General features: G+C 44.5%; 1 protein-coding gene across 1 annotated transcript in view; it reads right to left on the bottom strand.

The window, feature by feature from the left end:
- The window catches only part of AK7 (adenylate kinase 7), a 59905-nt gene that overhangs the window by 3894 nt on the left and 33652 nt on the right, over nucleotides 1–22359 (bottom strand). The window contains exons 13-17 of the mRNA XM_032769501.2: nucleotides 21855–21983; nucleotides 20223–20291; nucleotides 18345–18542; nucleotides 11830–12050; nucleotides 781–939 (exon numbers count right to left, since the gene is read on the bottom strand). Of these exons, the coding sequence (XP_032625392.1) occupies nucleotides 781–939; nucleotides 11830–12050; nucleotides 18345–18542; nucleotides 20223–20291; nucleotides 21855–21983 (776 nt within the window). The remainder of the gene's footprint in view (nucleotides 1–780; nucleotides 940–11829; nucleotides 12051–18344; nucleotides 18543–20222; nucleotides 20292–21854; nucleotides 21984–22359) is intronic.

The raw sequence follows: 22359 nt of genomic DNA, 5'->3' as shown, positions 1-22359 counted from the left end.
GTGGATGGGGAGTGAGCAAGGGTGCCCGGGGCTGCTTTATTGCGCTGTAATTCGCAAGGGTAGCCAAGGCCATAATATTAGAAGGGTGCAGCTGCAGCACTCTTAAGTGTAGAGAAGCCCGTAGAGAAAGCATCTGTTAATATTTCCCCTTTCCTCCATGCAAATATTTTTTATTTATGGTTTTACAGGAAAATTAGGTAAGATGACCAGGATGGCAGTAATTCTGCTCATCCTCTTTAATGGCTCACTTGGGAGCTAGGCTGTGTGTTTGTGCAGGGTGTTAAGGGGGCATAAGCTGCCTCCTTATTTTCCTGCGTGAGCAACCTGCTTTGGAGATCCTGTATGGTGGGTAGGGAGTGGGAAGGCAGTAGAGGCCCAGCCTCCCATCCCAGTATATCAGCCAGTGCAGCTCAGCTGGCACAGAGGGTGAGTCAGGACCAAATTGTGAATGTCCCTACCATACTCCTAGGCAGTGCAGCTACATTCCATCCCTTACTTGGGCTATTTCTAAGGTGTCAATCCAGTCCAAAAAGATTAGGTTTCTGTATACTCTACTTTTCATAACAACTCTTGGTCTCCTGAACAGTAGCAATTTGAGTTTGGGCCTGCTTCTGCTGCCGTTTAAGTTAATGGGAATTTGCCAGTGGTGTCAATTGGAAGAGAACTGGGCTCTTTCTTTGATTTCATAAGCCTTTGGTATCAAAGAGATGCTACTGTTTTAGTGCATTTTTCCTTTGGGCCATGTCAAAGGTATCTGAGAAAACATAATAATTATCTTACCAGGAAGTCAACTGGATCATCAGGCCTGATCTTGCAACATTCATTCAGTCCTTGCATAAGTGTTGGCATGACATTCTTCATTAAGTAGTTCCTCAGAGGAATGGACTGGGCTTCAAGTAATTCTTGTTCCTGCCTCTTCACTTCTTCTAGACGTTTATTCTAGAAGTAATAATAATTTAAAAAAAATTCAATCTATTAAATAGCATTTGCCAAAATCTAGAATGGTGGCTTGTAGGAAAAACACGATGAGTTAGAAATACTGGTAATTCCTTTAAAATGTATGAACAATTTCTACCTGTGGTTCTTGCATTTGAAGGATGGGGTGCAAGGATGGGAGGGGAGGAGGAGAGAAGAAAAGGACTCAGTCCCGTGAAGAATGAGACCATCTCTCTTCTACTGTTTCTTTTGATTTTCCTCTCTTTCTATCATCTAAGGTTGGCTGAGTCTGAAGATGTTTTCCATTGCTCCTATTGCCAAAAGGTGAAAACGTTTTCAAGTCCTAGTAAAAAAAAACTCAGTAATTTTTGCACGTGCCAGAAACTTCTTGAGCCCTTTTTGGGCACTGTTTTGAACTTCACAGAGAACCCTTTGATCTTACTGGATGGCTCTACAAAACAGCTCATACAATTTTTTTTTTTAAAGTGCCAGTGGAGTTTCACCTTCTTACAGCTGCTGAAGTTGGCCTTAAGTTTGTTATAGTCCTTTCTTTCCCAGCAGTAACCTGGGTTATTGGTGGATATAGCAAATAGTACAAACTCTGGAGAACTCAGCAGACAGCTCCTTTGTATTAAAAAGCTGGCGCAAGAGTTAGGTTCAAACAATAGTGGCTGCTGAATGGGTGAGAGGAGGTCTATGTGGCTGCCTTCCAAATTGAAGCAGATACTTCAGCTTTCCAAGGTCCACATGGAGTTTGCCGTCTTGCAGCAGTGTTGGTCCCAGCATATGAAAGAGACATAGTGGGTGAGAATACCTTTTAGTGCACCAACTCCTCTTGGTGAAAGAGACGCTTTCGAGCTTACACAGACTCTTCGGGTCACAAAAGAGCTCTGTGTAAGCTTGAAAGCTTGTCTTTCACCAACAGAATTTGGTCTACTAAGATATCACCTCACCCACCTTGCCTGTAATAGCTCAGAAGTGACATTTGACAAACTTTGGATGTGGTTTGTGAGCATGGACATAGATAGCATGTGAACCTTTACCCAGGGGGAAATGGAGGTCTTGGATATAGCCTTCTTCTTGTTACTGTCCTTAGAGCAGATGGATAGTTATTTAGATTTCCAAAATGCTTTTCTATTAAGATGTGGAGAAATTGGAGAGGGTCCAGAGAAGAGCAACAAGAATGATTAAAGGTCTTGAGAACATGACCTATGAAGGAAGGCTGAAAGAATTGGGTTTATTTAGTTTGGAAAAGAGAAGACTGAGAGGGGACATGATAGCAGTTTTCAGGTATCTAAAAGGGTGTCATCAGGAGGAGGGAGAAAACTTGTTCACCTTAGCCTCTGATGATAGAACAAGAAGCAGTGGGCTTAAACTGCAGCAAGGGAGATTTAGGTTGGACATTAGGAAAAAGTTCCTAACTGTCAGGGTGGTTGGACACTGGAATAAATTGCCTAGGGAGGTTGTGGAATCTCCATCTCTGGAGATATTTAAGAGTAGGTTAGATAAATGTCTATCAGGGATAGTCTAGACAGTATTTGGTCCTGTCATGAGGGCAGGGGACTGGACTCGATGACCTCTCGAGGTCCCTTCCAGTCCTAGAGTCTGTGAATCTATGAATTATATAGGTTAAACTTCATCACTCACTTTACATTCAGTGTGGAGTTTTCACTCCTGAGTGGCTGAAGCCTTTAGACAGTGCATAGATAAGACAGTGGATTCATTAATATAAGAGTCCATATTATGTTTTTAGATAAACTCTAGGAGAAAGCAAAACACTGCTTAATCCTGGGGAAAAAAAAAAAGATGATGTATGGAGAGATAGCAAGGGCTCTACTTGGTGCTCCTATATTTCAAACTAGAGTTACAGCAACTACAAATGCTGCATTAAAAGTGAGTAGTTTTGGGGCATTCTCTCTCAAAGATTCATAAGCACATTCAAAAGTGGAATTATTGGCCTGTATTTATGTTATAAAAAATATAAGAGCTGCTTTCTGGGATATATTATCCCAACTCTACAGAGGACCAAAAAAATTGCTGGGGCATGCACTTACAGGTTATTCACCTAAGACCATTTGTGAGTCCTACCAACCAAAACCTGAGAGTGTGCTGAAGTAAACAGGAATAAATGTCAATGTGATCTTTTTGTACCTACTAGGGAAGACAACCCTGATTCCATAGTATGTACTAGAAGTGGACTTCTGATTGCATCACATACTTTACACTGTCCACTGAAAAGCCTTTCTATAGCTATCAAGAGATGCTTATCTTTATAAGCTGTTAGATGGTCTGGACTGCAATACTGAATGGATCTTTGGGTTAGATTTAAAGATCTTGTCTGAAGGTTATGTTCTATAAATAAAAACAGCCCACTCGTGATGTCAGAGAATGAAGGATGTCAAGGACAACTGGGCAAAAACAAAATTACATCCTGCCTGACTTTCCATAGTATCTTGGGAATCTGAAGAATGGGTGGGTGAGGAGCAGCCCAGCTCCATGCTCCAGTCCTCGGATATTCTAGGTAATTTGCCAGAATCTGGGCCATTTAATTCACCTGGTTCGTCTCTAATAAGATATCAAAAAAGTCGGTTACTCACCTTTGTAACTGTTGTTCTTCGAGATGTGTTGCTCATATCCATTCCAATTAGGTGTGTGCGTGCCGTGTGCACATTCGTTGGAAGATTTTTACCCTAGCAACACTCAGTGGGTCGGCTGGGCACACCTTGGAGTGGCGCCGCTATGGCGCCGGATATATACCCCTGCCGACTCACCCGCCTCTCAGTTCCTTCTTGCCGGCTACTCCGACAGTGGGGAAGGAGGGCGGGTTTGGAATGGATATGAGCAACACATCTCGAAGAACAACAGTTAACAAAGGCGAGTAACCATCTTTTCTTCTCCGAGTGCTTGCTCATATCGATTCCAATTAGATGATTCCCAAGCCTTACCTAGGCGGTGGGGTCGGAGTGAGATGTTGCAGAATGCAGAACTGCTGAGCCAAAGGCTGCATTATCTCTGGACTGTTGAACCAGAGCATAACATGAAGCAAAGGTGTGGACCGAAGACCAGGTAGCTGTGCAACATATCTCCTAGATAGGTACACAAGCCAGGAAGGTGGCAGATGAAGCCTGAGCCCTGGTAGAATGCGCAGTGATGTGGCTTCAGGAAATATGAGCCAAATCATAACAAGTGCGGATGCACGTCGTCACCCAAGATGAGATCCTCTGAGAGGAAACAGGTAGGCCTTTCATTCGGTCTGCTACCGCAACAAACAGTTGGGGCATTTTACGAAAGGGTTTTGTCCGCTCAATATAAAATGCGAGTGCTCTACGGATGTCCAGGGAGTGCAATTGTGGCTCCCATCACGTTGAATGTGGCTTTGGGAAGAAGATCGGGAGAAATATGTCCTGGTTAACATGAAATGCCGAAACCACCTCAGGGAGGAATGCTGGGTGTGGTCACAACTGCACCTTGTCCCTGTGGAACACAGTGTATGGCGGATCCACCGTAAGACCCCTAAGCTCGGAGACTCGTCTGGCCGATGTAATGGCTATGAGGAAAGCTGTCTTCCAAGACAGGTAGAGTAGCGAGTAGGTTGCTAACGGCTTGAATGGGAAAGACATAAGTCTGGTTAAAACCAGGTTGAGGTCCCAGGTCGGGGCTGGGCGGCGTACTTAGAGGTGTAAGCTCTCCAAGCCCTTGAGGAACCTCGAAACAATAGGGTGTGAGAACACAGAACAGCCACCTTCCCCTGGGTGGAAGGTAGAGATGGCTGCCGAGTGTACCCTCAGTGATGATACTGCTAGGCCCTGCTATTTGAGAGACCAGAGGTAGTCCAAAATGGAATCGGGATCTCAGTGGGAGTAAGATTAGCGTTTCGCACCAGCAGGAGAAACGCTTCCACTTGGCCAGATACATTGACCGGGTGGAAGGTTTCCTGCTATCCAGGAGAACTTGTCATACTGATGCACAGCAACGTAACTCTGACTGGTTTAGCCATGCAGCAGCCATGCCGTGAGGTGAAGAGTCTGCAAGTCTGGGTGGCAAAGTCTGCCGTGGTCCTGAGTTATGAGGTCTGGGTGGAGTGGCAGGGTAATTGGGTTGGCTATCGACAGGTTGAGTAACATGGTGTACCAGTGCTGCCTGGGCCACACTGGAGCAATCATGATTAGGCGCGCTCTGTCCCTGCGGAGTTTTAGCAGGACCTTGTGAACCAGCGGGAACAGTGGGAAGGCATAAAGCAGCTGGCTCTTCCAGGGCATCAGGAAAGCGTCCGAGATCGATCCCAGGGAGAGACCTTGGAAGGAGCAGAACATCTGGCATTTCCTGTTCGCGCGGGAAGCGAACAGGTCTATATGGGGAAATCCCCACTTCTGGAAAACAGAATGAATAATGTCCGGGCAGATCGACCACTCGTGAGACAGGAAGGACCTGCTGAGTTGATCCGCCAGAGTGTTCTGAACCCCTAGGAGAAAGGACGCTACCAAGTCTATCAAGTGGGCTATGCAAAAGTCCCAGAGTCGGATGGCCTCCTGACAAAGGAGGGAGGATCGTGTCCCTCCCTGCTTGTTTATGTAGTACATGGCCATTGTGTTGTCTGTAAACACTGAGTCACAGCGGCCTTGTAAATGTTGCTGGAACGTCTGGCACGCTCTCAGTTCTCGGACATTTATGTGTAGTGCCAGCTCCTGAGATGACCAGAGGCCTTGAGTACGAAGGTGTCCAAGGTGAGCACCCCAGCCAAGAGATGACGTATCCGTCGTCAGGGACATTGAGGGTTCGGGCGGATGGAACAGCAGCCCTGTACACACCAGGGAGGGAGTCAGCCACCAGTCTAGGGAGCCTAGGGTGCTCGAGGGAATGGTGACTATCATTTCTATTGGGTCCCTGCCCGGGCGGTATACCGAGTTGAGCCAAGCTTGGAGAGGACGGAGGCGGAGCCTGGCGTATTTGGTTACAAACGTGCAGGCAGCCATGTGACCCAGGAGACCAAGACAAGTGCGAGCCGAGGTCGTCAGGAAATTCTGTAGACCTCGGATGATTGTTGTCATCGCCTGAAACCGCAGCTGTGGCAAGCAGGCCCTGGCTAGATTGGAGTCCAGGATAGCTCCTATGAAGTCTAACCTCTGCGTGGGAACCAGAGTGGATTTTTTTTTGATCATCAGGCCTAGACGTGTGACTAGGTCCTTGACGATGCCCACATGCTGGGTGACTTGTGTCTCGGAGGCTCCTCGGATGAGCCAATCGTCCAGATATGGAAAAACGTGTATCCGACATTGGCGGAGATAGGCGGCGACTACAGCCATACACTTTGTAAATACCCTTGGGGCTGCAGAAAGGCCAAACAGCAGGACCGTAAACTGGAAGTGCTGACGGTTGGCTATGAAGCGGAGGTACCTCCTGTGCAGAGGAAAAATGGCGATGTGAAAGTACATGTCCTTCATGTCGAGGGCGGCATACCAGTCTCCAAGATCTAAGGACGGGATAATGGTCCCCAGGGATACCATGCGGAACTTCAACTTTATCATAAACTGGTTGAGTCCTCTCAGGTCTAGGATAGGTCTGAGACCTCCCTTCCACTTGGGGATTAGGAAATAACGGGAGTAAAACCTCTTGCCCCTTTCGTCCTTTGGTACCTCCTCTATAGCTCCCATGGCAAGGAGCATCCGCACCTCTTGCAAGAGGAATTGCTCGTGAGAGGGGTCCCTGAAGAGGGACGGGATTGGAGGGTGGGAGGGTGGGACTGAAATAAATTGGAGATGGTACCCATACTCCACCGTGCGTAGGACCCAGCGATCTGAAGTTAACTGGGACCACGCCGGAAGGAAGTAGGAGAGACGGTTGGAGAAGGGAGGAGAAGGATCCTGGCCTGTAACTGGTACGCCGCCCTCGGGTGCACCTTCAAAAGTTCGTCTTTGGTCCCGCTGGTGGTTTTGAGGGACCTTGATTTTGGCCCCCTTGGGGTCCTGACTGTCGTCTACAACCACCTCGGCCACGCCGCCTGCCAAAGTCCTGTCTTTGTCTAGGCGCAGAGTACAGGCGGTGAGGCTGGGGACGGAAAGGCCTGCGTTGGGTCACCGGCGTATGCATGCCGAGAGAGCGCATTATGACCCTGTTGTCCTTTAGGCTTTGTAGCCTGGGGTCAGTCTTTTCCGAGAAGAGACCTTTACCATCAAACAGCAAGTCCTGAATGGTATACTGGAGCTCCGACGGGAGGCTTGAAACCTGAAGCCATGAGATGCGCCTCATGGCAACACCCGAGGCCAGAGTCCTGGCTGCTGAGTCGGCTGCATCCAACGAAGCCTGGAGGGAAGTTCTGGCCACCTTTTTCCCTTCCTCCAAGAGGGCAGCGAACTCTTGTCGGGAGTCTTGAGGGAGTAGCTCCGTAAACTTACCCACCGCCTTCCAGGTGTTATAATTATTGCAGCTAAGCAGGGCTTGTTGATTTGCCACCTGGAGCTGCAGGGCACCTGCCGAGTACACTTTGCAGCTGAGTAAGTTCATTCGCCTAGCCTCCTTCGTTTTCGGGGCTGGCGCCTGCTAGCCATGGCGTTCCCTCTCATTAACAGATTGGACAACTAGTGAGCAGGGAGGAGGATGGACATACAAGTACTCATACCCTTTAGAGGGCACCATGTATTTACACTCAACTCCCCTGGCTGCAGGAGGGATAGAGGCTGGAGACTGCCATATAGTATCGGCATTGGCCTGGATGGTCTGAATAAATGGTAGAGCCACTCTGGTGGGGGCATCCGCTGACAGAATGTCCACTACCGGGTCCTCTACCTCTGGGACCTCCTTCACCTGGGGCTGAGAGTAGCGAGCCGGTGAACGGGATACTGAACGGTGCCGTGAGTGCGACCGGTACCGAGGAGGGGAATGGTGCCAGGACTGCGAGCGGCGCCGGGAGCAGGATCGCCGACGGGACCTAGAATGTCTGCGGGACTGTGATCGTGAATGGTGCCACTCTGCTGTGCTGACAGAGGATGGTCTTATCAAGGCAGGCTTGCCGATAGACTGTATTACCCACACAGGCGGTGCCAGAGGTTGCGGCAGCGTCGACTCTGTCATGGCAATCAGATCCCTCGTCATTGAGAATGTCTCCGACGTGGATGGAATAGTAAGCTCAACCACGGCTCGCGCTGGGGAGCTGACAGGCACTGGACTCGACGGCCCTTGTGAGACCGGAATCGACGGTGCCGATGTTGTCGGTGCCATGGCAGGTGTCAGTGCCGGGCGATCCGACTTAGACGAGCTCTCTGGCTGCAGTGCAGGTGGCACAGAAGCAGCAGGAGTCTTAGGCTTTCTCGACCTCGGGGAGAGGGAGTGGTGCCGAGTTGACTTCGGTGCCGGTGACGGCCGGTGCCAAGAGGCCTTGGCAGTACCGGCGCAGTCCAGTGCTGAGGGGGCGCTTCTGCCCGCCGATTGTCCAGCGCTCGGTGCCGAAGGCGGAGGGGTAAGAGACGCCTCCATGAGGAGCTGTTTTAGTCGAAAGTCCCGCTCCTTTTTTGTTCTCGGCTTAAAAGCCTTGCAAATGCGACACTTGTCTGCCAGGTGAGATTCCCTGAGGCACTTAAAACAGGAGTTGTATGGATCTTCTGTCAGCATCGGCATGTGACAGGCCAAGCACGGGTTGAAACCCAGTGAACCGGGCATGGGCCCCGGCACCGGGTGCAGGGAAGGGGCTAATCCCCGAACCCCTCTTAATCATAACACTTTAACTATAACTTTGAACTATATACACAAAAAGTAACTAGAGAACTACGAGTAGCTAGGGAGGTGGAGGTCAGTAAAACCGCACTCCACAGTTCCAACGACCGACACGGGCGGTAAGAAGGAACTGATGGGTGGTTGGTTCGTCAGGGGTATATATGCAGCACCATAGCGGCGCCACTCCAGGGGGCGCCCAGCCGACCCACCGAGTGTTGCTAGGGTAACAATCTTCTGACGAACGTGCACGTGGCGCGCGCACACCTAATTGGAATCAAGATGAGCAAGCACTCGAAGAAGAATTTGCAGATACTTCAACTGCAGTGTGCTGGGGATGCAAACATTGTTTCAAAATATGGGATGCTTTGCTAAGTCCAACTTTTGAGACATTCTTCTTGCCCCTGATGATGATTGCTATAAGGAAAGCAATAAGAGCCCAAACACAGAAGGCTTCTGACAGGAGTTGAGGGCTGTGAGTGGCCCTTGCCAGTTTACATATGCCACTGGAGCTTGTTTGTCACACTGTGTTGAGCTAGCAGTGGTTCCCAGGCAAGAAGAGCTAAGCATATTACCAGTAACTCCAGTGCATTCAAGCACTAACAGAGTGCCCAAACGGACACCTCAGCCTGAAATGGTGGCATCCAAGATTATGCAGATAAGGTAAGAGAGGAAGAGGAAAAAGGCAAAAGCCAAGACCTGCTAAAAAATTAGTGGTGAGGAAAGCGATCATAGCAGGATCTTTCAAGTTCTGTGAGATAGGGAAAAGATTTCCTCCAAGAAGGAATCTTCTGGAGCAGAAAAGTCTTCAATGGATGGAGATTAAATCAAGGGCATCAAATACAAAGCCTACAAAACAGAGAGTTGGAGAATATGCCTGGCCAGATATGATCTACTGTCCCCCAGTTGGGGGAACCGCTGCACTGGGGCACTTGAAGCAGCTGTGCAGAGTGTGTTGTTAGTCAGGGCATGTCTACACTTACCATGGGTCAACACTGTGATGATCGACACACCGGGAGTTGATTTAGCGTGTCTAGTGAAGAGCCGCTAAATCAACCGCAGATCGCTTTCCAGTAGACTCCGGTACTCCACCAGAACGAGAAGCATAAGGTAAGTCGACAGGAGAGTTTCTTCCGTAGACCCAGTACGTTGTAGACATTGCAATAAGTCGACCTAAGCTACGTCAACTTTGCGTAACTTAGGTCAACTTAACCCTACAGTGCAGACCTGCCCTCACAAGGGACCAACAAAGTCAGTCAACATAGGGAGAAGGAAGAAAAAAGAGTCTTAACACTAGCATAAATACCCATCTTCTGAGAGAAGACGTTACTCAATGGTTAGCCAATCATGCAACCTCTGAAAAGTGGTGAACTGCCTCTGGTATTCAGTCTAATGAGGCCAGAAGGGAGGAATTTTTCTCTTTGATGCTGCCTTTTTTGACCCTGGCTTTCTTCTTTTCTTTCCCCAAACACTTTCTTTGCCCTTGTTTTCTCCTTTTGTTTGATCTTCCTTGCCTGCTTCATTCCATTTTGCTAGGAAAATAAAGGGGGAGGAAGGACTAAGGTAACTGCTGTTCCTTGCTTATTGCATGTAGTAGGCAAAAAAAAAAAAAAAAGAGAGAGAGAGAGAGGAAGAAAGGCTGGATGGACTGAAAAGGGGATGCTACAGTAGGTACACTACAGAGGGGAGAGAATTAAATTACAAGGTCTCAAATTCAAAACTAATAAAAGGAAATACTATTTTAATTCAACACAGTAGCCTGCAAAACTCTGGACCACAAGGCATCACTGAGGCCAAGCGCTGTGCAGGATTCTAAAAATTATTAAACCTATGTAGATAACATGAACATCGGGGTTATAAAAGTAAATATTAAATATTAAGCAAAAAACAAACAAGGGCTCTGGAAGGGATTTAAGTCCTTAAAATGAGGGCATAATCCAATCTCTAACTCTTGAGAGTTATAAGGAAACTTTCCATGGGGGGCAGAGTGTCCCATAATTGCCTACTAAAGGGTTTATTTTCCTGAAGCATTTAGTACTGGCCACTGTCAGATCCAGGGTGCTACATAGGACCACTGCTCTGATGCAGTATGGCAATTCCTATGTTTCTATAGACAGAGTTAAGTACTGCAGATAGTTGACAAATGTTGAATCCTTATCAGTGGAGGCATAAAGATGACAATCAAGGCTTTAGCAGACAGGATGATAGAAAAAAGTAATCTGGAAAGTTCCTGGCAGGATGGAGGAGGAGGAGGAGGAAAAAAATGCTCATATTATAGTAGACAATTACAATGGCAAGATAAAGCAGCTTATTACTGCTACTGTTTTGCTCCACAAAAGGATTTCCCTCTGTTTTGTCAGATCATTTCAGCACCTGCAAGAAATGCCATAATGGTAATTAATTTTGATTTCACAGGCTCAATAAGGTGACTGAAAAGTTGGTAAGAGGGAATCTTTGGGCTGTCCTGGGTTCTGCCACTTTCAATGTCTGAAACTTGCAGAACCACCCAGAAAGTCCACATGGAGACCATTTATAGCAGCACAAGATAGCTGGAATCTTTATGTCTACTGTGTGATCAAAGGTAACCAAAAAGGGAGCATGGACAATGCACACGGGAGATGTGTTGATTCAGTGAATCTCCTTGAAAGATTAATTGGTGCAGCTCCAATGGTGCAGTAGTTTTTGCCCATCTGTGGCAGAATCCCCAGAGAAGGGGTAAGGTGATGGTTTAACTCACTGTGGCACACTTGTGTAAGGGCTAATAAAGCCCTTTTTCTTCAGTTTTTTCCTCTGGAGTGTTCCAATCAATATCTGAAATCTCACTGGACATTTATAGGGAGTTAGGAGGAGGAAGGTCATCAAACTTGTTTTAAGGGTATGTTGGTAACAACACACAAAAGCTTCTCTTGTAATTTTATTAATATTTTTATTCTTTAACAAGGGTCTCAAAATACACCTTATGAAGGAAATATGAGAACAAATATGCGACTTGGTATTGCAAACTACAGAGCAAATACCACGCTTTTGAAATGGAACGACAGTGCATAGCTCTGACCCAACCATCACATTTATGCCCAAGTCAAATATTTTTGTATAAGGACGTCAAATGATAAGACGCTGGAGGTCCCATAATTGCTATTTTCTAAAACAGGTATATAACTAGGTTTGTGCAGAACTTTATTAACTTACCCACTCTTCCCAGTTTGCCAACTTTTCAGCCCTTTCCTCAGCTTCTTTACGCTCCTGTTCAGCATTTTCTTCTGCTTCTTTGGCAAGGCGTGCCTCGGCTGCTTTGCGTTCTAGTTCTTCCTTTTCTTCATCTGTCAAACCATAATTTCGAGGTTGTCCAGTTTCTTTGATGATCTCTTTTACAATAAATCTGTTCTCAGGATCCTCAAACTTTGCGACATCTTTTAAACATAAGAACAAAGAACATAAGTATCCTCATTAATTACCAGGGAAAGGGAATTCAATTATTATTGTGAGACCTTTACAATGTATTTGATATATTAGTTAAGGTTGGCCAACACTTTCCATTATAAAGAATCTGTTTTCAGTTGTAAACTGTGTCAAACTTTAACCATCTTGGCTGAAGTTTTCTATGCCAGGTGTCTGCTTGGGCTGACACAACATTTAAGCTAAAATGACTGTCATTTCTGAGAATGAGATAGGAAAAAAATATTGTTTTGCCCACTACTAAACAAATTCTTACAACTGTTTTGTTGAGAAACTCTAGCACTCCCATACTTTGGAGCAAGGGCTTGAATTTGGCAAGGGGGTAGTCTGCTGTCAGGAATGTGCGTTTTACTATCCCTGCAAAAGTTCATCCATATTTGGCCAAGTGATGAGACTCGGAGGGAAAAATGCAGTTCAGATTTAGGAGAGACTTGTTAACAAGTCTGGCATCTAAGTTCTCAAAGATGCCATCCCCACACAAATCCTATCTGTGAGTAGACTGTACATGCACAATCCCCATAGAGTGATTCATTGTGTATGCTGCAACAAGGCCACAGAGACTGAGCAAGGTGCCTTGTAATCGCTCTTCCCCTCTGCTGGGGTTGCTGTGGCAGTGGACACTAGCCCTGAGAGCAGGGTGACTGTCTCTGTGCTCTCAGCACTGCCTCTATTGGTGCCCAGGCAACATGGAGGAGCCTGACATGAATGCAAGGGGGTGAGGGCCAGGCAGCAGAAGGAGTGGCAGGAGGTGACTAGAAGCAGGGAGGAGAGTGGGTTGCAGGAGCTGGAGGGTCCAGGCAAGCAGGATTTTTTTATGGGGAAGTGTTAAATAAGCACCGAGGGGGATGAGGGCTGGTGCAAAGGAACTGGGAGGGGTTTGGATAGGGGCAGGGGGAGGGTAAGAAGGACAAGGCAGGAGCACAAAGGTTTATAAATACTAAAATACATCCAGAACCTGGAATGGAACCCAGGAGTCCTGAGTCTCTGCTTTCCTCCGCTGTCATATCTACAAGCAAAGTGTATGTGTCTCATCCCCATCTATTGGCTAGTCCATATAGAAGATAACAGCATACTACTGCTGACAGTCACTCTATTACCGCAACTGGTAGAGGGCTCTTTACCCCTGATCTAGAGGTCCAAACCCTGCTGATGACCCAGGATTGGGTCAATATGATACCACAGGATGGAATTTCTCCTTTTTCCATTTTTTAAATAATAAATTACATTTAAAAAAATTAAAATACTAAATTTACAAAGTAAAGAAACTCCAGAACTAAAGTTGTCTACAATCTTAATTTACCACTTGTGTACATGAATGATGACAGTCTTTAATTAGATGATCACATACTATTTTTCCCCACAGGACCCTTAACAACAATACTGTAACAACAACCATGGACAGAAACTTCAGTATCACATGGTCTCCAGTTCTGCTATTCATCTATCCTTCTAAAGCAGGGGTAGGCAACCTGCGGCACGTGTGCTGATTTTCAGTGGCACTCACACTGCCCAGGTCCTGGCCACTGGTCCAGGGGGCTTTGCATTTTAATTTAATTTTAAATGAAGCTTCTTAAACATTTTAAAAAACTTATTTACTTTACATACAACAATAGTTTAATTATATATTATACACTTATTAGAGTGAATAAATGAAGACTTGGCACACCGCTTCTGAAAGGTTGCCGACCCCTGTTCTAAAGTATTACTAAGACCTCTCAGCATGGTAGCTAAGTACTTCTCAGCAAAGATTTTTCTCAAATGGTGAACCGTTAAGACTGCAATATAAATGCTACAGAAGTCATACTTAACTGCATAGCCTCAGAAATAGACTTGTCTTTTTAAATAAGAGCTGAGATTAACACTGACACAGAAGATACATCTACATAGCCCACAGCAGTGAGCCTCTGAGCCCAGGTAAGCAGACTCTAGCTTGTGGGGCTCATGCTAGTGCTCTAAAAATAGAAGCCCACCACCCTCTCAAGGCTTCAGAGCCTGAGCTCAGCCCAAGCTGCAACTTCAAGCACCATCTACACAGCTATTTTTAGAGGGCTAGCATGAGCCCTGCAACCCCAAGTCCTTCAACGGAGGCTGGGAGGATCATTGCCCTAGCCTGTGCAGGTGTATCCTTAAGGGGTCACAAAAACTGGGGAGCCCACAACTGAGGTCTTAAAAGGCAAGCACTGTTAAAAGGATAACATTGCGTGTCATTGAATAAAAGATCTTTTATCAGTGATCTCAGCCACTGACTAAGCCTCCCCAGCTTCCTAAATTATCCTCAATTTGCAGATGGCAAAGCAGACAGAAGTTACGTGCTTTACACAACTTGTGCAGAGAGAAGAAACCAGACAACTTGATACTTTCCTGTTTAAACCACAGTGCAGACATAAAAAAGCCAGCTCAGAAGGCCACACTTTTAATAGCTGAATGTCTTCTAAAATCCTTGATGATAGTAAAATCATAAAATTCAAATATTTGGATCAAAACATCAAAAAAAATTCCCTACTCCACAACAAAATTATATCTTCCTTGTGATTGGGTCAGCCACCTCCCATAAACTCCCTCATGGCCTAGAGTCAAATTACAGGCAGCCTGCCTCAGTTTCCCATCCTGGACTATTAATGTGAATTTCACTTCAGGTTTTTTCTTGGTCAAAAGATATCCCTCCTTGGGGACTAGGTTTATTAATATAGAATACATGATAAAACTCAAAATAAAGTCCCTTCACAAGTCCACACAGCCCAAGGTTTCTCCTCTTCTTTCTTGGCCTTCCTACCTGAGCCCTTTACAATCTCTCCCCTGATTGGACTGGCCTCCCTGTCTAGTACACTTTCTACACGCTCTGCAACAACTTTTTGAAAATTTCCCCATTCATTGCAACTTCCTGCTCCTTTTATACTGGACCTGATTCCTGTCAGGTGAAGTTCATGCTGTATTCACAGTTGGTTTAGCCCAAGGCTCTTCAGCCCATGGGGCAAGCCCTACCTTGTTATATTCCCACTAAACCCAATACAACCAATCAGCTTCCTGCAGAAGAAGTGTGAGAAAACAATAAGGTTTTCTGTTTGATCTTCAGGTCACTAAATCTGGGCTCTGATGGACCTACTGGGGCATGAGATTTAGAGTAAATCTCAGGAAAAACTTCCTAACTGTGAGAACAGTAGGACAGTGGAACAGACTGCCTAGGGAGGTTGTGGAAGCTCCTTCACTGGAGGTTTTCAAAAGGAGGCTGGATAGCCATCTGTCTTGGATGGTTTAGTCACAGCAAATCCTGCATCTTGGCAGGGGGTTAGACTAGATGACCTGTGTGGTCCTTCTAACCCCACGATTCTATGAGGTAGGATGGAGAGAAGTGAGTCGCAAAGCTAAAGAGCCCTCACTGAAGTTATTCTTGCCATAAGTCATCTTTTTGCACCAGAAAGCTGTAACTTGCACACTTTAGTTGATTGCAGCCTCAAGGATTGAAGCAGTTTTGAAGGTAACCAGGACATAAGCTTGATGTTTTCAAGATGAAAGTCAAAATCTTAAATTGAATATGGAAATCAGCTGGAAGCTGGTGAAGACTATGAAACATGGGTGTGATGTCCCTGTAAGAAGCACCACCAGACAAAGCAGGATGCCTCCTTTGGCACTAGCTAGTTTCAGAATAGTCTTCAGGTGTAGCCCAAGGCAGAGGACAATGTAGTAATCTAACCATGAAGTGAAGTCTACATCAAAAAGAAAAAAAAAATCAATCCTCTTACGAAGCACAAATTAAAAAACATAGAAACCTATTCTAGGCAAGTGCTACTATCTAGACTTCTAGATGAATGTGTGTGAATGTAATTAACAATGGGCAAACCCCCTCAATCAAAAAAGCAGAAATAATTACCACTTCTTCCATTTGCTTCCCCTGTCTAATAGCATAACCTTGGTCTTTCCTGAACTGAGACTCTGGCCTTGTCTAAACTGGCAAGATTCTGCACAGTAAAGCAGCTTTCTGCAGTGTAAGTGCCAAGGTGTACACACTGGCAAGCCACTTTGTGCACAGAAACTCCTCAGTTGCAGCGTTGCAAAAAAAACAACACCTAGACGAGAGTCGTAAGCCTTATAGCACAGATGCTCCAGTGCTGTATTGGCAGTGTAAACACATTACAGCGCAGAAAGCAATCAATTGGCCTCTGGAAGTGTCCCATAATGCCTCAAGTGGCCACTCTGTTCATTGGCTGGCTGCTTTGAAGGCATGTGCCCTTCCCCTTTCAAAGCTCCGCTTCTGACAAGAGCTGGGGATGGAGACAGGCTGATGTCGGGGTTTCCCTTTCCCCCTGCCTCAGGACTGGTTGCTTCCTGACACTGTCTGAACTTACAAGACAGCATGCTGACACACTCTTTCCTGCCCCCTCCATACACACACACACTCTGTCACAAACTCCACACACCCCACCCCCCCACACTTCAGTTGAAAAGCAGCTGGTAATGTAGTAAGATGCCCATAGAACAATGGGATTGGAAAACCTGCATCATGTGACGCTGTGCCTGCCCCATGAGGCATTGCAAACCCTTCCAAAAGCACCTTGTGGCCAGTTGCACAGTGGAATAGCTACTTCAATGCACTGCTCTCTTTGCCCTTGTAAGAGCCGCTAATGTGGATGTGCTCCATTGTCACAAGGAGCACAGTGTGGACACACAATAGCAGTTTAATTCCAGTGCTTTAATAAAAGTGGTATAACTTATTGCACAGAAACTTGCCAGTGTAGACATACCCTTAGCTAGCTAACCTGCATCCAACCCCTACTTTTGTAAGACATTGAGGTAAGTCAATCAACTTCACCATCTGGATCTGATAAGGAATGTTGTGGAGCCAGTTGCATCTGCATACTAGAGGCACCAGAACTCAAATATTTTACTTCCCCATGTGCCCTCCTATACACTTTGAATGGGAGGGACAATAGAATTGATGCTTCTGAAATACAATACAAGAACCCTCAGGACACATAAAAAATTACCTAATATTACCCTCTGAAACTTCTTAGGGGAAAAAAGGAATGGAATCCCTCATGAGCAACTCTACCTATGCTTTCAAAGATCCAAAAATATGTCAACTACACTTCATGGTCAGTGTGACAGATCTGAAAGGATCAACATGGACACATGGTCTTTGTCCATTGCCAGAAACTTTTCTACCAATACAAGTAGCACAATCTCTGTACCATATTTATAGAATCATAGAACTGGAAGGGACCTTGAGAGGTCTGTAGATGGTCTCCTCAAGGACTGAATGGAAGAAAAAAACATCTGGAGGCTCCAGACATCACCAGTATTGTTTCACCATAATGTTCTCATAATCTGAGTCCACAAAAGGGACATTCAAGACAGGGTGATAACTAGTGTGATTATCCATATCAAGGTATAGCTTTTTTGTGCACAGGCTGAAAATAGCTTCTTTAAGCAATGCTGGCATCCGGCTCTAAGGCTACATTTTCACTACCCGCCGTATCGGCGGGTAGCAATCGATTTCTCGGGGATCAATATATTGCGTCTCATCTAGATCCCCGCTGTGAGGACGGTAGGTAATTCGATCTAAGATACTTCAACTTCAGCTACGTTATTCACGTAGCTGAAGTTGCATATCTTAGATCAATCCCCTCCCCTAGTGTAGACCAGCCCTCACTTTGTTTCTGAATAATCAGGCTAGATTCACCAACCCCAAGAGTTCCAATGATCAGGTTTTGTGGATGGTATGTTGGAAGAATTTGGGGGGGGGAGGAGAGGGGAGGATTTCAAAAATTCCTTACGTCATAGTCCGTCAGAAACATTACAAGATTTTCCTCCCTAGTGCCCTAGCCATCTTCATGCTTTGTCTGTTGCAGATCATTTATATATAATCATGACTTGTGAGAACAAAGCTGAGGAAAAGGTTTATTGGGAGCCATGATATTGAAAATCAAGGACTGGATATTACCGTACTAATTCACCAGACCATCAAAGTGGGGTCTGTGTTCTCATTATAAAAGGATAGTTCACTTAGCCTCCAAAAGTGGACCTTTAAAATGGGTACATTGTATGAGCCAATGGCAGTTAGATGTACATTTCCCCAAATTATAAGAGTAAACAAACACTCCTGCAGTAGTGCAAGCACGTTCTTAGATTTGTACTCCAGTGACCATTAAAATATGCCATTTTATCTTTGTAAAAATATTGTATTATTTCCATGGAAGAAAAATATACTATTTTTCTAATGGTTTATATAAAAGTTTGCTTGTATTCCATACCAATAAACTGTGGATGTATTTCAAGTTCATCAAAATAGTTGAGAACAGTCTCATCTTCAGTATTTAACTCCCTGAAGAGACTGAGAGTTCTCAAGAACCGGTCCTGAGTATAATGAGTTCCAGCTACAACACTCTCTGGAAGATTCATTACTCGGTTTTTTAGGAATTCATCTGAGGCATTCAATGAAATAACATATTCTGTGGGAAAAACACATTTTTGAGAGTTAGATGCAATGTCATAATTTTTGTTTTATTTTTCTATCACTATTTATCATCTACGAATAACAAATTCCAAATTACTAGTGAATAGAAACAGATGTCAAATCTTTAAACCTCTCCATACAAAATGACATTACAGAATGCTCTGTCTCCAACTGTACACCTATAGCAATTCACCAATATTTAACAGTAAACAAAAGTGCTTTGGAAAGAACCTTGATGGGCCAACGTTATCTCAGTTAAAAACTGTAAAGTTTAACTCCAAACTGTGGATCACATCCTACCATCCTTACTTATTGAACTCATTGGGACTATTTGCAAGGTAAGGGACTACTCAACATGAGTAACAGTGGCAGAATCTAGTCCTAAAGCTGCAAAGAAAGCTACTGTACACAACAGTCAAAATGTTTTAAATAGTAAAATCTGAAAAGATCTTTGTGAATTGTGTGGTCAATGTAGTAAATAGAACTGGAGAACTCAATAACTCATCTATTCAAAAGACCTCAAGGACTGGATTACTATAGACTGGAATTTCTAATCTCATAAATAAATGTACCTATGCTTAAGTAAACTATCATGCACCCAAGCAGTACATAAAAATAAAATATGCCAGATGCAATATAATTTAGTATCACTGTTATCTGTAGTACAGTGGTAGGGAAAAATACTGGAAGGGCATGTGAAAACATTTTACTTTGTATTAGTTTAACAGTCTCAAATTTTTATTCTTTATAAAATAAAAATCTTTATTCAGCTTCAGTGAAAATGCTACCTACGCTGACAGGTTGGCTTCTCCTGTCGGTGTAGGTTATCCACCTCCCTGAGAGGCAGTAGCTACGTTGACAGGAGAAGCCCTCCCATTGACATCACGCTGTCTACATCAGGAGGTAATCAGTATACCTGTGTTGCTAGGAGTGTGGATTTTCCATGCCCTTGAGCAACATAATTATACCGACATAAGTTGCTAGTGTAGACTTCAGGCAGCACTTTAACGTGGCTTGTGTACTCTCTACACTGATGCTTTACAGCGCTGAAACTTGCTGCGCTTAGGGGGATGTTTTTTCACACCCTTGAGCGAGAAAGTTGCAGCGCTGTAAATTGCCAGTGTTGACAAGCCCTAAGCCTCAGATAAAACTGCCATTAAAGTCAAAGGAAATAAGGACAAATTTATCTAATTTTATACATCTTATTGTAAATTGGTGACGCAGACAAATGCATAGAACCAGGTACAGCACAACAGTTAGTAAAACTCAGAAAATGAACAAAAATGCTTCCCAGCTCAGCACAGCCATGAGCTGAGAGTGCAACCTTCTCTCATACAGTCACTCTTCTTTCCTTGGAATAGCTGTGTTTTTAGACCTACCCTGCAGATCCTGTTGCCAGGGTCAGCATAGTGCATCACAATGATTGCAATGATTTATTTGTGTTTTCACTTTAAAAATGTGGACTGCAAGTGTCTCAATTTATGACTAGAAGAAGTTGCTTGATTCAGAAGTTAGTATTTCATCATCTGTTGCTGTCTGTCTAGAGGTCTGGACCAAATCTTTGTTCCAATGAGATTAGGGCCATTATATGCTGAAATCCAGCACTAGAAGGAGTGCTTGTTAATGGTGAGAGTATTCTTTTAAAACTCTGCCCTTTGTAATATAGTAAACTTACCAGGAGTGATTAATTTATCATAGCGAGGCACTTTGCTTCTTGTCTCTTCTTCTTCCGCATCATCTTCAACTAAAATAAAAATACAATATAATTAACATTAACACCTGAAGAAACCGTATTACTAACGTTAATTAAAGAGGTGCTAATAACATTACCTGTCCTTTATGTAGTACCAGTTCTTTATATGGTCAAATGACACTAATGAATCCTGACAGCACCATTTCAGGTGGGTAAATAATTCAGAAAAAAAGTTTAGATACTTCTAAATAAGAAGCACGAATTATGATAGATCTTCATGATTCAGAAGAGTCAAAAGAGTTATATTGTTTAAAATTAGCTTGGTGCATTCTCTCTCTCTCTCTCTCTGTATATTTTGCACATAGCTATGGTATATGAACATCTTCTGACAGAAATCCTGCCAGTCACTGCAGGATTCTGCTATGAGACACACTTCTACTTCTCTGTGCAGGAGCAGCACACACATCCACCATCTGCTGGCCAACTCCTGCTGTTGGCAAGAGAACATATACTAGCTGTTTTGGGGGACTGGAGTGGACATGCCTCCTAATGATGGAGATTCCACAATCTCCCTAGGCAATTTATTCCAGTGCTTAACCACCCTGGCAGTTAGGAAGTTTTTCCTAATGTCCAGCCTAAACCACCCTTGCTGCAATTTAAGCCAATTTAATCGCAAGCTGAGGGATGTGCTGGCTGCCGCTTCCCACCGGCTCCATTGGCCTGGGACGGCAAACCGCGGCCAATGGGAGCCGCGATCGGCCGAACCTGTGGATGAAGCAGGTAAACAAACCGTCCCGGCCCACCATGGTGCTTACCCTGGCGAGCCACGTGTCAAAGGTCGCCGACCCTGTCCTAGGCAGTCATTTCCCATTTTGTACGTGTGCAACTGATTGTTCCTTTCTAAATGGAGTACTTTCCATTTGTTCTTATTGAATTTCATCCTATTCCTCAGATCATTTCTCCAGTTTGTCCAGATCATTTTGAATTTTAATCCTATCCTCCAAAGCGGTTGCAACCCCTCTCAGCTTGGTATTGTCCACAAACTTTATAAGTGTACTCTCTATGACATTATCTAAAGCATTGATGAAGATACTGAACAGAACGAGACCCAGAACTGATCCCTGGGGGGACCCCACTCATTATCCCCTTCCAGCGTGACTGTGATCCACTGATAACTACTCTCTGGGAATGGTTTTCCAACCACCATCTACCTTACAGTAGCTCCACCTAGGTTGCATTTCCCTAGTTAGTTTATCAGAACGTCATGTGAGACAGTATCAAAAGCTTTACTAAAGTCAAGATAGACCACGTCTACCACTTCCTCCCATCAACAAGGCTTGTTACTCTGTCAAAGAAAACTATCAGGTTGGTTTGACTCGATTTGTTCTTGACAAATCCATACGGACTGTTACTTATCACCTTATTATCTTCTAGATGTTTGCAAATTGATTGCTTACTTATTTGCTCCATTATGTTTCCAGGTACAGAAGTTAAGCTGACTGGTCTGTAATTCCCTGGGTTGTCCTTATTTTCCTTTGTATAGATTGGCACTTTATTTGCCCTTTTCCAGTCTTCATACATACACAACAAATACAGCAGAACTCTGTAACTTACGATTAAATAGATCTTTTGCCTGGTCATAGGTCTTTGGAAACCCATCCAAAATATATCCTTGATTCTTGCAAGGCATAGACTTTAGCTTTTCTTTCATGAATTTAATCACATACTGATCATCTAGACGACCTGCAAATTTAACATATGCATTCAAATAGAGTTAACCTATGTATGGTTTATGTGGAAGATGAACATTTTTATTCACTTAACAGAGAGTCTTCGAGTAAAGATCTTAGAATGCCTAATTATCTGCTTGAGATCACTATTTGATAACTGCTCAGCATCACCTATGGTAATATGTATTGATATGTTTCAGAGCCTTCAGAGTACCACAAAATTATCAGGTATAAAATGAAAAACTTCTTTCATAAAACTCAGAGGGGTAGCCGTGTTAGTCTGGATCTGTAAAAGCAGCAGAGAATCCTGTGGCACCTTATAGACTAACAGACATTTTGGAGCATGAGCTTTCGTGGGTGAATACCCACTTCGTCAGATGCATGTAGTG

Source organism: Chelonoidis abingdonii, chromosome 4 (assembly GCF_003597395.2).
Source record: "Chelonoidis abingdonii isolate Lonesome George chromosome 4, CheloAbing_2.0, whole genome shotgun sequence".
NCBI classification, from domain to species: Eukaryota; Metazoa; Chordata; order Testudines; family Testudinidae; genus Chelonoidis; species Chelonoidis abingdonii.
Note: the sequence above shows the minus strand (reverse complement) of the source record. Positions and strands in the feature narration are given on the sequence as shown.